The 12,685-nt window shown below is 46.6% G+C and overlaps 1 protein-coding gene across 2 annotated transcripts in view; it reads left to right on the top strand.

Moving 5' to 3' along the window:
* LOC141257139 (interleukin-20 receptor subunit alpha-like) overlaps positions 1 to 12,685 on the top strand; it is an 86,285-nt gene that overhangs the window by 57,560 nt on the left and 16,040 nt on the right. For both annotated transcript variants that reach the window (XM_073671318.1, XM_073671317.1), the window contains exons 2-3: positions 1,550 to 1,661; positions 3,194 to 3,369. In XM_073671318.1, coding sequence (XP_073527419.1) covers positions 1,550 to 1,661; positions 3,194 to 3,369 — 288 coding nt within the window. The remainder of the gene's footprint in view (positions 1 to 1,549; positions 1,662 to 3,193; positions 3,370 to 12,685) is intronic.

Below are 12,685 nucleotides of genomic sequence, written 5' to 3'. Positions count from 1 at the left end.
GATGACATCTGAGTGCAGTCCAATGTTCACGGACTGACAAAATAGAGAAACTCTAGTCTGAATAATAGGACCATTTTTCTTGGATGGAGAGAAAACGGAAGTCTGCACCTACCCTTATAGAGCAATCACCATCACATATGTTCTGTTCTGACACATAGAGGTGGGTCCAGATTCCCTCAATGACATCCATAAGCCCTTATAGGAAGTATGGACTGGGAGGGGAGTTATACAGCAAGATACACCTTATTGATATAATTTCATGTTACTAGTAACCTGTTAAGTATTGATTTTTTCTGTCATCTCCACAATTTGAAGCCATGATGCTTTATATTTTTAACATAGCAATAAGTGGACTTGTTTTACTGCAGGACAAATTGCCTTTTTAAATGGCACAATTTGAGGTTATTGTTGAATATTTTCATTTTTGGGGTGGAAAACGACAACAGTTCTTACATTGTATTTTAACTTTTGTTTTTATGGCCTTCTAAAAAACTTTAATTTTGCTTTGCCAGAAGGTAGACATAAAGAAGACCCAAAGCACAGCAAGGCATTCATTGAGGCACATACATTTCTAATAATTTATCAGTATGATATATTTTTTGGAGTGAAGTTTGTTTTCAAATTTTGCAACATTAAGTAACTGATTGCTATATTCTTCCAATTTTAAAGAAAATTCATAGCCTTTTTTTTTTTTTTTTTTTTTAAATCCACTGCAATTAAATATTTTCTATACACAGCTCTTTTGCAGACTTAGGGCTCATTCAGATGTCCGTTTTTTGCGTATGAGTTCTATTAATGTTTTTCACAGATAGAACTCCCACCTAATATAGTCTATGAAGCTGTTCACATGCCTGCCTTTTCTTTTTGCAAACCAAGTGGTCCGCGCAAAATTGTGGAGACCTGTGTAATATTGATCCAAGTGTCAGATTGAAATTGAGATTGCAAGCGTATGGGTCCGTGAAAAAAACTGAATACTTTTAGTTTTTAAACAACATCTAAAGAGAAGGTAGAAAACCTTTTTTTTGGTTCTTATCTGAGAATAACTGAAGAAACTTGGACTAAACTTGAAGGAAATTCGGATGCCACTGATGAAACAAAATAACCGATGAAACTAGACAATTTATTTTTCTTGTACATGAAAAAAACAAAAGTCTGAATAAGCCCTTACAGTAAGTAATGTTCACAGACCTTAACAATCCTTGCGTGGCCTGTTCCTCCAGTCATACATCTTTCTATCTGTTCCATTGTTTTCTCTTATATACAGGTCAAAGGTTAGCAGTATGGAAAACATAAATACAAAATCTGACTACGGAGGTTTTGTTTGTAGTCTGTTGTTATGGACACAGGTTTCGAAATAAGTTGTACACAAAATACATTGAGATTTTTTTTCAGTCATTTGCAAATTTCATGTGTACAGGTGGATATAGCCTTTAATGAGAATGATCCTTTTTAGAAGCTCTCTGATAAAATGTACTGTACACATAATGTCTCATTATAAGTCTGCAAAAATATATTTGTGTGAAACTCATCAGCATCCTTTACCTTGCAGCAAATGACTCCTGCGATTTAGAAGTTAGGTTCTCATCCAAGAACTTTAAAAATATCCTTACCTGGTCAACACCAATTAAAAAAGGAGTTCGCTACAATGTAATGTACAAAAGGTGAGCTAGACCTTATCTTATACCTTAATACCTCATCTTCATCTGATAGTAATTTTAATTTTAGTCAAGATTTGCATCCAGAAACCTTCATTTTGAACTCCAGTGAACATTTGGGTTGTAATGGACATGGCAGCACTGCATGCCATGCTGCGCCCCAAACTGCCACCATGTATTTATTCTAATGCTAATACCCTTCCTAACAAGCTCTTTGTACGGTATATTTGATCGCAGTAAATGGCAAAAATATTCTTTTATAAATCTATTTTCTTTTGTTTCAATATGAAATGAAACAAGGTTTACGTTTCCCGGTTTCGTAGGCGCACTGGGTATTTTAGGGGAGCATGGTTATGCTTACAGTGTCCTCTTTCCGAGTATTGTGTTCGTCTCCTCCTTGGACAGCAGATTACGCCATCACAATGTATGATGCACGATGTACATGTGCAGTGCGCCAATGAAGCCGGGGAACATGCACCCAGCTTCTTCATAAACAAATTTAGAAAATATTTTTTTTCCAGTTAACTGCAATGAAATATACAGTACCAAGTGATTGTTAGGAAGGGTGTTAATATAAGAATAAATACATGTTGGTGGTTTAGGGGGCATAGAGAAGCTGTTAGGTTCTCTTTAAGATGACATGACCCAACAGCCCTTATTATACTGTATGTCAAGGTTACAGTAAAACAATGGTAGTGTGAACACAGTCTTAATATTACTGTTCACTAAAATAAAAATTTAAAGCAATTCACTGAAAGTCAATGAAAAAAACATCACAGAATAAAGGCGATACCAATCCTTGGTCACAATACAGGCCTGCCTGATAAAAGGCAGAGGCAGCACAGGGGCAAAATACTGATGAACAACCACTCACTCACCTACCAATTCATGGGGCAGATGCTTAGTAGTACAGATGCACAAGGATAAGGCTTGTATAAGGTAGCATGCACGAGTTGCCTCCAATAATTGGATGGCAGTCGCCCATTCATGTCTAGGGGTCCATGGAAAAGATCAGACCACATCCCATCAGAAAGCACTCAAAAAAAATGTACATATGAGTCATAAGTGGTTAAAAGACAAGCCCTAACTAGGCATTCCACAGGCATTTTCTGTTCGGAAGACGCTCTGTACTTAACAATACAAGTCAGTGGGAAAGCTCAAAAGACGCCTGGAATTTTTGCTTAAAAAAACTCAATGGGGAAAAAAAACAACAACTGGAAAACAAAAAAAAAGGAGTTAAGAATCATTGAAAAACCTTCCAAAAAAGGAAACATGCTCACGAGAAGACCAAAAGAAGACACAAAAGACACTTCAGGAGTAAAAAGACAACATTTCCTGAAGCGACTTCTGCTCGTTCGCACATAGCCTTAGGCAAGCTACTGCACCTTTCCTATAGTGACTTTGTCTTAAGCTAGACTTATTACGTAAATGGCAGCAATGTCAGTTGGTTCGTTTTAGAGCACTACAGCTTTCTTTCTATCAGTTTGTTATTACTTCTCTGTATTTGGCGTTCTCTTGTTTGTTCCCCTGACTCATAGGTACGGATCTGACCCCTGGTATGAGAAAGCTGAATGCACAAATATCACTCACAACTGGTGTGACCTAACCAATGAAACAAGCAGTAAATCAGAAGACTATTATGGAAAGGTCGTTATCAATAATCAAGGCTGTAATATATCAAGACAAACAGATAGATTTAACCCATTGATTGATAGTGAGTATGCACATCTAATCTTATCTGATCTATATACTCTGCTGTTGGGGCAGACACAGACAGCAGAGAACACTTGTTAAAGGTCAATATATGGGCCCATTTTCTTCCACCTGACTAGTTTGATTATTACTTTTTTATTGGCTGGGGAGACTACAAATAGATTCTTTTGAGAAAGCTTTGGTCTCTTCCACAAAGACAGGAGCAGATACCTAAGCTGTCCCAAACGCTTCTATCTGTAATATACTCAGTCATTTAATAAAAAAAGTATCACATAATTGCAATTAATGTGGCTAAGAATGGCTAAGGCTACATAACACTCAACTGCTGTAGTCACTTATGTTACCTAGTCACGTACATACACGACCATCAATGTGTGCATGGGTGAGGAGTAGTGTTGAGCCACCCCCGTAGTGTTCGAGTTCGGTTCGGTTCGTCGAACACCCGTGTGTTCGCCGAACTGTTCGTCGAACTGTTCGTCGAACACCTTCGAACACCGTTAAAACCAATGGCAGGCAAACAAAAACACATAGAAACACATAGAAAACACCTTCAAAGGTGTCCAAAAGCTGACAAACTGCTCAGAAGACACAACTAACACATGGAAAAGTGACAAGTACATATAGTCATGCGAAAAGAAAAGAGGTGGAGGAGTAAAAGGAGGGGGAGACACAGATATAGGCATGTCATGCCCTTCTAAAATCCAAAAAGTGAGAAGCCGACACGTTCAGTCCGCTCCTGCCCGTGCCACCTCCGTGTCGCCGGGTTTGTGCCAGAGCCGCGGTGAACCCTGACGGCCAGCCCCCCTCTCCCAATACTGGTGCCTGTCCGCTGGTGGGTTGAGCGAGCCCCCCTGTGGTGGAGGCAGCTCTAAGCTTTTTAATTTAAATTGTCTCTCTAATTTGAATAAATACACTTTAAATCCATTTACAAGGATCTATTGGAGGGCAAGTCTCATGCCAGCAGCCGCGTAATTCCAGCTCCAGTAGCGTCCACTAAAGCTGCTGCAGTTAAAAAGCTTTTATAAGGATCGAGCTCGGCTGTCCACCGCAAGGCATCCTACTGCCAGTCCGAGCCCCTATGCCTTGGGGTGCCTCCTGATGCTCTTCACTGAGTATCCCGTGGTCCCGAAGCATTTCCTTTGAAAAAATGAAGTGTCCAAACTACAGGTGGTGTAGCTTGCTTAACAGCCGGGATAATCCGCTGACTAGCAGACCCTGCTACTAGGCACAAAGTATTTCCTGGGCTAGATGCAGTTAAAAATTTGTAATTAGATACTCTCGTTGGATGCTGAGAAAGCATTCCATAGAGTCTCCTGGCACGCCATATATGATTCTCTTAAAAAGCTTGGGGTAGGGGTCTAGGGGACCCTTTTATAGCCAAAATCACGGCCCTGTATCGCAATACGTCACCTAGGCTGAAGATAAATGGAACTGTAGCACCCTGAGGGCTCGGTTGCTACAGAGGTATTGCACCTCACCCAGAGGTGTGATATTTCACTCTCAGGTAAGGATGTAGTGTGGATCAGGACCCGACACCTGCATGCATTACACCACATTGCCGTGGGGCAGGGCGACCAATATGCCCCTGAGATGGGCACGACAGTCCCTGTCCCTGGCTGGAGTGGGGGGAGGGAACACTGAGGAAGGGGAACCCTGTAGTGCAGGAGCAGGGAGGAAGCAGTTCCTGGGTGCATTGAGAAGGGAGTATAAAAGGTGGGCACCATCTTAGTTCAGTGCAGAGAAGTCTGAGCAGAAGTGGCAGGGAGCAGGGGCTCTGCATGAGCTCTGCTCCGGAGGCGGGCCTAGTAACAGAGGCCCAGGCCTGGAAGAGGGAGAAGGAAGGAAGAGGAGCGGAGAAGGCTCCAGGAACGAGGAACGAAGGGATCTCAGGGGTGCGGACGGGCGAGTAGCCACCGCACGCCCGAATCCACCTGCGTGGAGGGGTCAGGCCAAAGGGGGAGACCGGTCCCCGAAACTAGTGGAGGCAGGAAACGACCCTCAGCTAGAAACAGGAGGCTGTGACATTTTATGTGGCGCAGCCCCTCGCTACACCCGCTAGGAAGGCACCACATAGGGTCAGGGAAACTGGCGCCAAGTTTACCAAGAGGAGGCCCGAGGCAGCCGGACAGAAGGGTTGGTAAGAAAGGCCAGACAAAGGACACACAAAGGGGGTCCTGTGAAGCACTCCAAAGTTATCTGGGAGTTGTCTGAACCCCTCACCTGGTGAGCACAGTACGACGTGGGCAGCCGTTACCTGCAGACGTGGTCTGGATAATAAGAACTGTGAGTAAAGGCCCTGGACTGCATCACTGACTCCGTGTCATTACTGCTGCTGCCCTGCACCATCACCCCCATCCTCCGCATACACTGCCCTGAGGCTATACTCCTCCCGTGGGGAGTTATGCTACGCTCTGCTGCACCCACAACACCAGCCTCAGCGGTCTGCCCTGGAGCGGCGGTTCACTCTGACCGCAATCCACGGGTGGCGTAGTCGGACATTTAAACATCAAAACCACATAAATAGTTCCGCCACTGGTTTGACCGCCCTGAGCCACGGAACCGGGTCGCCGCCACGGAGACTACAACCACCAGCATCCACCAAAAAGGGTCCGGCTCCGGGTGTCCCAAGGCCCAGGGGGCGCGTCAGAACATTTTCATCACCTTTCACAATCACCAATGGGACAAGGCAGAGATGTTCTCTGTCCCCTCTCTTATACATCCTAGTGACGGAGCACCTGCTCTCATCAATTCGCCATAACCCCAATATTAGGTGGATTGAGGTGGGAGGCACCGAGTACAAGTGCTCTCTATTTGCTGATGATGTCCTAGTATATATCACTCAATCACATATATCCATCCATGCTGTTATGGCTGAAATAGATCACTTTGTTACATGGTCAAATTTTAAAATCAATGCAGCGAAGTCTGAGGCCCTCGATGTCTCCCTCCCCAAATACATACAGGATTCCATCCAGTCCAACTTTCCCTTTGCCTGGCCCTCACAGGGTATCAAATACTTAGGAATTCCTATTCATAGAGAGCTCTCCCATCTATGTTATCTTAATTTTGGGCCCTATTGAACAACTCCATACAGACCACGGTTGGCAAGTTAGAACTGTAAGATTCACTACGTGAACCACTGGTGTTTTGTGGAAAAGCACATGTACACTGTGTTCCAAATTATTATGCAAAAAGTGTTTAGGAGTGATAAGGGAAGAATTTGTTTGTTTGTCAGTTAAACTCATTGATGGTGATGTGTGTCAGGGCTCTTTATATCACTGTAAGCAATTGCAGACACCTGTGCTAATTAGTTTGGCAGGTGTGTCCAATGAAAGGCAAGACTACTTAAGAAGGCTGTCTCACATTGTTAAGCAGCCTACATTTTCTGCCAAAATGGGAAAGAAAAAGGATGTGTCGGCTGCTGAGAAGCAACAAATTGTGGAGTGTTTAGGTCAAGGCATGACTACAATCAACATTGTGCGATGATCAGGATGAAGTGTCTTGGCAATCAAGAAGTATGTAGCTGATTCACAGTACACACGTGTGCGTGCTGATAAGGGCAAATTGAGGACTCTTTCCTACAGGCAATTACGTCAGGTTGAAAGAGCAGCGGCAAAAAAGCCTTGTCATAGCAGCAGACAAGTTTTTGAAGCTGCTTGTGCCTCCAACGTCCCCCGAACAACAAGATGCAGGGTCCTTCAGAGGTTTGCAGCTGTGCATACGCCATCCTGTCGACCTCCTCTATCCACTTCACACAAGCAGGAACGGCTCCAGTGGGCCAAACATTACATGAAGACTGATTTCAAAACTGTTTTGTTCACGGATGAGTGCCGTGCAGCGCTCGATGGTCCAGATGGATGGAGTGGAGGATGGCTGGTTGATGGACACCCCACGCAAACACGGCTACAGCGCCAACAAGGAGGAGGTGGAGTAATGTTTTGGGCTGGAATCATGGGGAGAGAGATTGTCGGCCCCTTTAGGATCCCTGAAGGCGCTAAAGATGAACTCCATAATGTATGTGGATTTTCTCAAACAGCACTTCCTGCCATGGTTCAAGAAGAAGAACCGTGTATTTCACAGCAAGATCATTTTTCTGCATGATAATGCACCATCTCATGCTGCACATAAAACATCTGCATCTCTGGCTGATATGGGCATAAAAGGGGACAAACTTATGGTGTGACCCCCATGCTCCCCTGACCTCTACCCCATTCAGAACCTTTGGAGCATCATTAAAAGGAGTGTCTATGATGGCGGGAGGCAGTTCACATCTAAGCAACAGCTCTGGGAGGGTATTCTGTCCTCATGCAAAACAATTGAAGCAGAAACCATCCAAAACCTGACAAATTCAATGGACGAGAGAGTTCAGAAGCTCCTTTCGAACAAGGGGTCCTATGTGAAAATGTAACATCACCTAGAATAAAGTTTTGAGTTGAAAACTGTTTGATTTCAGTTTCTAACAACCTGCTAATGCTTATAATTTCAAAAATGACCATTTTTTTGGTCTTTATTAAAATGAAAAGGTTGATCGAAAAGTTTGGGGGATCTAAGAGTGTGGCAACCCAGTAGTCATGATTACTTCGAATTCTGACAATATGAGGGTCATGCTGCAGGTAGTGCAGCAAGAAGGCACTTATGTGTCTTGCGCATCTCGGAGCCCCAAAATTATTTTCCGGGCTAGATGCAGCTAAAAATTATTATTAATTTTAAATCTGGTGAAGCTTTAGTATAGATGGCCTAATAGGATCAGTGCTGCACACTGCTACAAAGCCCAAATTATTTTCCAGTCAAGATACAGATAAACATGATTAGTAATTTTAAATCTGGTGGAGCTTATTATAGATGGCCTAATAGAATCAGTGCTGCACACTGCTACAAAGCCCAAATTATTTTCCAGCCAAGATACAGATAAACATGATTAGTAATTTGAAAGCTTAAAACGGTTGGTAGGGTGATTTTAACCAATCATCAAGCTTTTACTCTCCCCAGGATGACACAGGGGTAGAAAAGTCGTTTCGGATCCATGATTTGTTCATCTTTATGAACGTGAGTCTGTCTACATTATCAGTGGAGAGCCGCGTGCGCTTATCTGTCAGCACACCACCAGCAGCGCTGAACACACGTTCAGACAGAACGCTGGCTGCGGGGCATGACAAGATCTCCAAGGCGTAAGTGGCTAGCTCCGGCCATTTATCCAGATTGGAAGCCCAAAAAGAGCAAGGGTCCAGTGACACAGTCGTGGCTTCAATGTTTACTTGGAGATACTCCTGTACCATCGTCTCTAGGCGTTGACTATGTGTCAGACTTCTTGTCTCCTGTGGCCTTGCAAAGGATGGGCTAAAAAAGTGGTGAAATGATTCCGCAAAATTGATGTTACCAGCAGATACTGTGGTTCTGTTACGGTTTGAGTGCTGAACACTTGACGGTCCCACGGTTGGCAAGTTGGAACTGTGAGATTCACTACGTGCACCACTGGTATTTTGTGGAAAAGCACATGTAAGATTCTGCAACAGTCTCTGCTGATACTCCTGCATGCGTGCATCCCTTTCTATGGCAGGAATAATTTCTGCAAATTTACTTTTGTACCGGGGATCTAACAGTGTGGCAACCCAGTAGTCAGGATTATTTCTAATTCTCACAATTCGAGGGTCATGTTGCAGGTAGTGCAGCAAGAAGGCACTCATGTGTGTTGCGCATCCAGGAGCACCAAGTCCCTGTTGTGTTGGTGGCGAGGTAACAATCATGCTTCCTTCCTCTGTCCTCTCCCCCCAACCTCGCACAACAGAAATGTGATCAAGGTCTCCCTCATCTGATGAGTCTTCCATCAGTTCGTCCTCCACTTCTTCCTGGGCTCCTGCACCTTCCTCACTAGTTTGGCTGCTACCATGCGCCCTGGTAAAACCATCTCCCCCACCCTCACATGCCTGCCGCCTTGGTGCTGCCGACCGTCTGGACCTTGCAGATGTTAGCCCTTCCGCATACAACTCCTCCTCCTCTACTTCCTCCACCTCCTCTTGTGCCACCACCTGACTCCGAATTCTGTTTAACATGTGCTCCAGCATGTAAATCACCGGAATAGTCATGCTGATAATGGCATCGTCAGCACTAAACATCTTCGTCGCCATTTCAAAACTGTGCAGAAGGGTGCATAGGTCCCTGATCTGAGACCACTCCTCCAGCGTGATTTGCCCCACCTCTGGATCTCGTTGGCCCAGGCTATACATCAGAACGTATTGCACCAGGGCTTGTCGGTGCTGCCACAGTCGCTGCAACATGTGCAGAGTTGAATTCCACCGGGTAGGCACATCGCATTTTAGCCGGTGAAGTGGCAGGCCCAACGACTTCTGTAGAGATGTAAGTCGCTGAGCTGCGGGATGCGAACGGCGAAAGTGAGCACACAGCGACCGTGCCCTCTGCAGAAGGCCATCTAGTCTGGGATAGTGGGCTAAAAATTGCTGGACAACCAGGTTCAACACGTGAGCCATACAAGGCACGTGTGTGACATTGCCCCGGCGAAGGGCCGCACCCAGGTTTGCAGCATTGTCGCACACGGCCTTCCCTGATTTCAGGTCCAGTGGAGACAACCATTCATGAAATTGGTTCTCCAGAGCTGACCACAACTCCTCAGCTGTGTGACTCACATATCCCAGACATTTCAATGTAAAAACCGCCTGATGACGTTGAGCCCTACTGCCAGCATAGTAAGGAGGTTTGCAGAATCCCTTCTGCGCAGTTAGAAAGCTTGTGGCATGACCAGACAGGCTTTGGGTGAAAGTGGAAGACCGAGAGGAGGTTGAGGAGGCAGAAGCAGTGGAGGAACTTTGACATAAAGAGGATTGACGCACAACTCGTGGGGACGGCAAGACTTGGACAGCAGCCCCTTGTCCTGATGTCACCATAGTTACCCAGTGCCCAGTCAGCGACATGTAACGCCCCTGTCCATGCCTACTCGTCCAAGTGTCTGTGGTGAAATGCACCCTGTCACACACAGAGTTTCTCAAAGAAGCGGTGATGTTGTGTGCGACATGCTGGTGGAGCGCAGGCACACCTTTCTTTGAGAAGTAGTGCCGACTGGGCATCTGGTACTGGGGCACTGCGACGGACATAAGGTCTCGAAAATCCTCTGTGTCCACCAGGCGGAAAGGCAGCATTTCTGTAGCCAAGAACTTGCAGATGGTGAAATTCAACTGTAGCACCCTGAGGATTCGGCTGCTACAGGGGTATTACACCTCAAGCCAGAGGTGTGATATTCCACTCCCGGGTAAGGATGGAGTGTGGAACTGAGCTCAGTTAGCTGCATGCACTACACACATCCCATTTCCGAGGAACAGACCGATGGTACTCCCACTAGAGAAATGTGCAGGTACAACAGTGTCTGTTCCTGGCTGGAGTGGGAGGGGGGGTGGAACATCCCAGTAGTGTAGGGGCAGATAGGGGGAGCAGCCTGGGTAAAGTTAGGAGCTCATTGGGTGCTGGTCACCTGAGCTCACACATAGAGGGAGTATATAAGGTGGGCACCATCTTAGGACAGGGTCTTTTGCAGAGTGAGGTCAGTCTGTGAGACGTCAGTCTTTTGCAGAGTGAGGTCAGTCTGTCAGAGCAGAGGAGAAGAGCAGCTCCAAGGCCAAGAGAGAGAGAGAGGAGAAAGAAAGACCCAGAGGGGGAGAAAGAAGGAACTCCAAGAGCCCAAATTAGACCAGAGGGTGAAGAGTTGGCAACAGGGTACCGGATCCCAAGCTGGCAGAGGCTATAGCACACCTTAGCCAGGAACCGGAGGTCGTGGGCAGGACCGATCTGCCACGATCACCCACTAAATCCACCCGGAAGGCAGACCAGGAATAGGGTCAGGGAACCCAGAGACAAGGGTTTACCACCAAGAGGCCCGAGGGAGCCGGACATAGGTGGATCCCTGGTGGGGAAGGCCAGAGAAGAGGACAGGACAGAAAGGGAGCTCAGGACCACGCTCCAGAATCACCTGGGGGTTGGCTGAGTCCAGGACCTGGTGGACGCAGCACGGCTCGGGTGGTCACTTAAGGCCGGAGTGACCAGAACAACTGCAGTAAGTAAACAAACCCTGAACTGCACAGCCTGACTCTGAGTCTCATTTCCATCCCCGCTGCACCACCACAACCCCCATCCTCTGCAACTGACCCCCTGAGGCTATACCCCTCCCGTTGGGGGTTATACTACCTGAGCTGCACATACATCACCAGCCTCAGCGGACCCTGCTGCAGCGGCGGCCGTATTGACCGCAATTCAACGGGTGGCGTAGTCGACACAAAAGAACATCTAGTAACATCATAAGGACTGCCACACACTGAGCTTGACACCCTGGGCACGGACCGGGTCACAGCCACTCGGAGACTACAACCCCCATGTGATCCGACTCCGGGTATCCCCAACAACACTGGCCCAGGGGGCGCGTCACAACCTCTTAGCTTTCTCATGGCTAGGAGGAAATGGTCTTTTACTTGTCCACATCTGAGGGACCGAGGGCTGGCTATTGTGCTTAGACGGGGTTGATAAGGGTGTCCCCGGCAAACTGCCGGTCTGTGAGGAAGATGCAGGCGGACATGTTAGGTTGCCTTGATCCAAAGGTGGTGCTATCGATGTCGGACAGCGCTCAACACCAGCTGGTGTTACCACCTCCAAAGAAAATGATGACCTGCCAATCACGCTGGCTGTTGCGGGTAAAGAGGTGGCAGGTCTGCGCCCCAAAACAGGTGTGACTGCTGTCCCCCCAGTCACAGAGGATGAAGAAGCCGCGGATGCACAAGATATGGCAGACGGTGGTTGGCCCGGCCGGCTAGGCCGCATTGTAGCACACTGAGCTTCCCACTGCAACTTATGCTTCATGTCCATGTGCCGGTTCATGCATGAAGTACTCAAACTATGTATTTTTTGGCCTCTACTTAGCTTTTGCTGACAAATGTTACAGATAACACGAGTTGGGTCATCTTTATCGATCTGAAAAAATGCCCAGGCTATGCAAGGCTTAGCACCCATGCGACCTGAAGAGCCACCACGACTTGTGGTGAGAGGCAGAGTTGTGTTTGAGGATGCAGTTGTTGACGTGCTTCCAGTACTACGTCTCTGTCCAGGAAGGCGCAACCTGACCTCGTCGTCACTAGCATCTTCCTCCACCTCCTCTGCTGACCTCATCTCTTGGCTGACTGTGGGTTGACAGTAAGTGGGATCTCCAACCTCATCATCATCACCCTGTGCGTTTTCACACCCGTCGTCCTCAGAGCCAACCTGTTCCTGCCCTGACAAAAAACTAAAGTTGTCGCTCCAATCAGGTATTTGAGTCTTATCAT

This window comes from Phyllobates terribilis, unplaced genomic scaffold (genome assembly GCF_046119375.1).
Source record: "Phyllobates terribilis strain yellow unplaced genomic scaffold, ASM4611937v1 Scaffold_3__8_contigs__length_932513732, whole genome shotgun sequence".
NCBI lineage: Eukaryota > Metazoa > Chordata > Amphibia > Anura > Dendrobatidae > Phyllobates > Phyllobates terribilis.
Note: the sequence above shows the minus strand (reverse complement) of the source record. Positions and strands in the feature narration are given on the sequence as shown.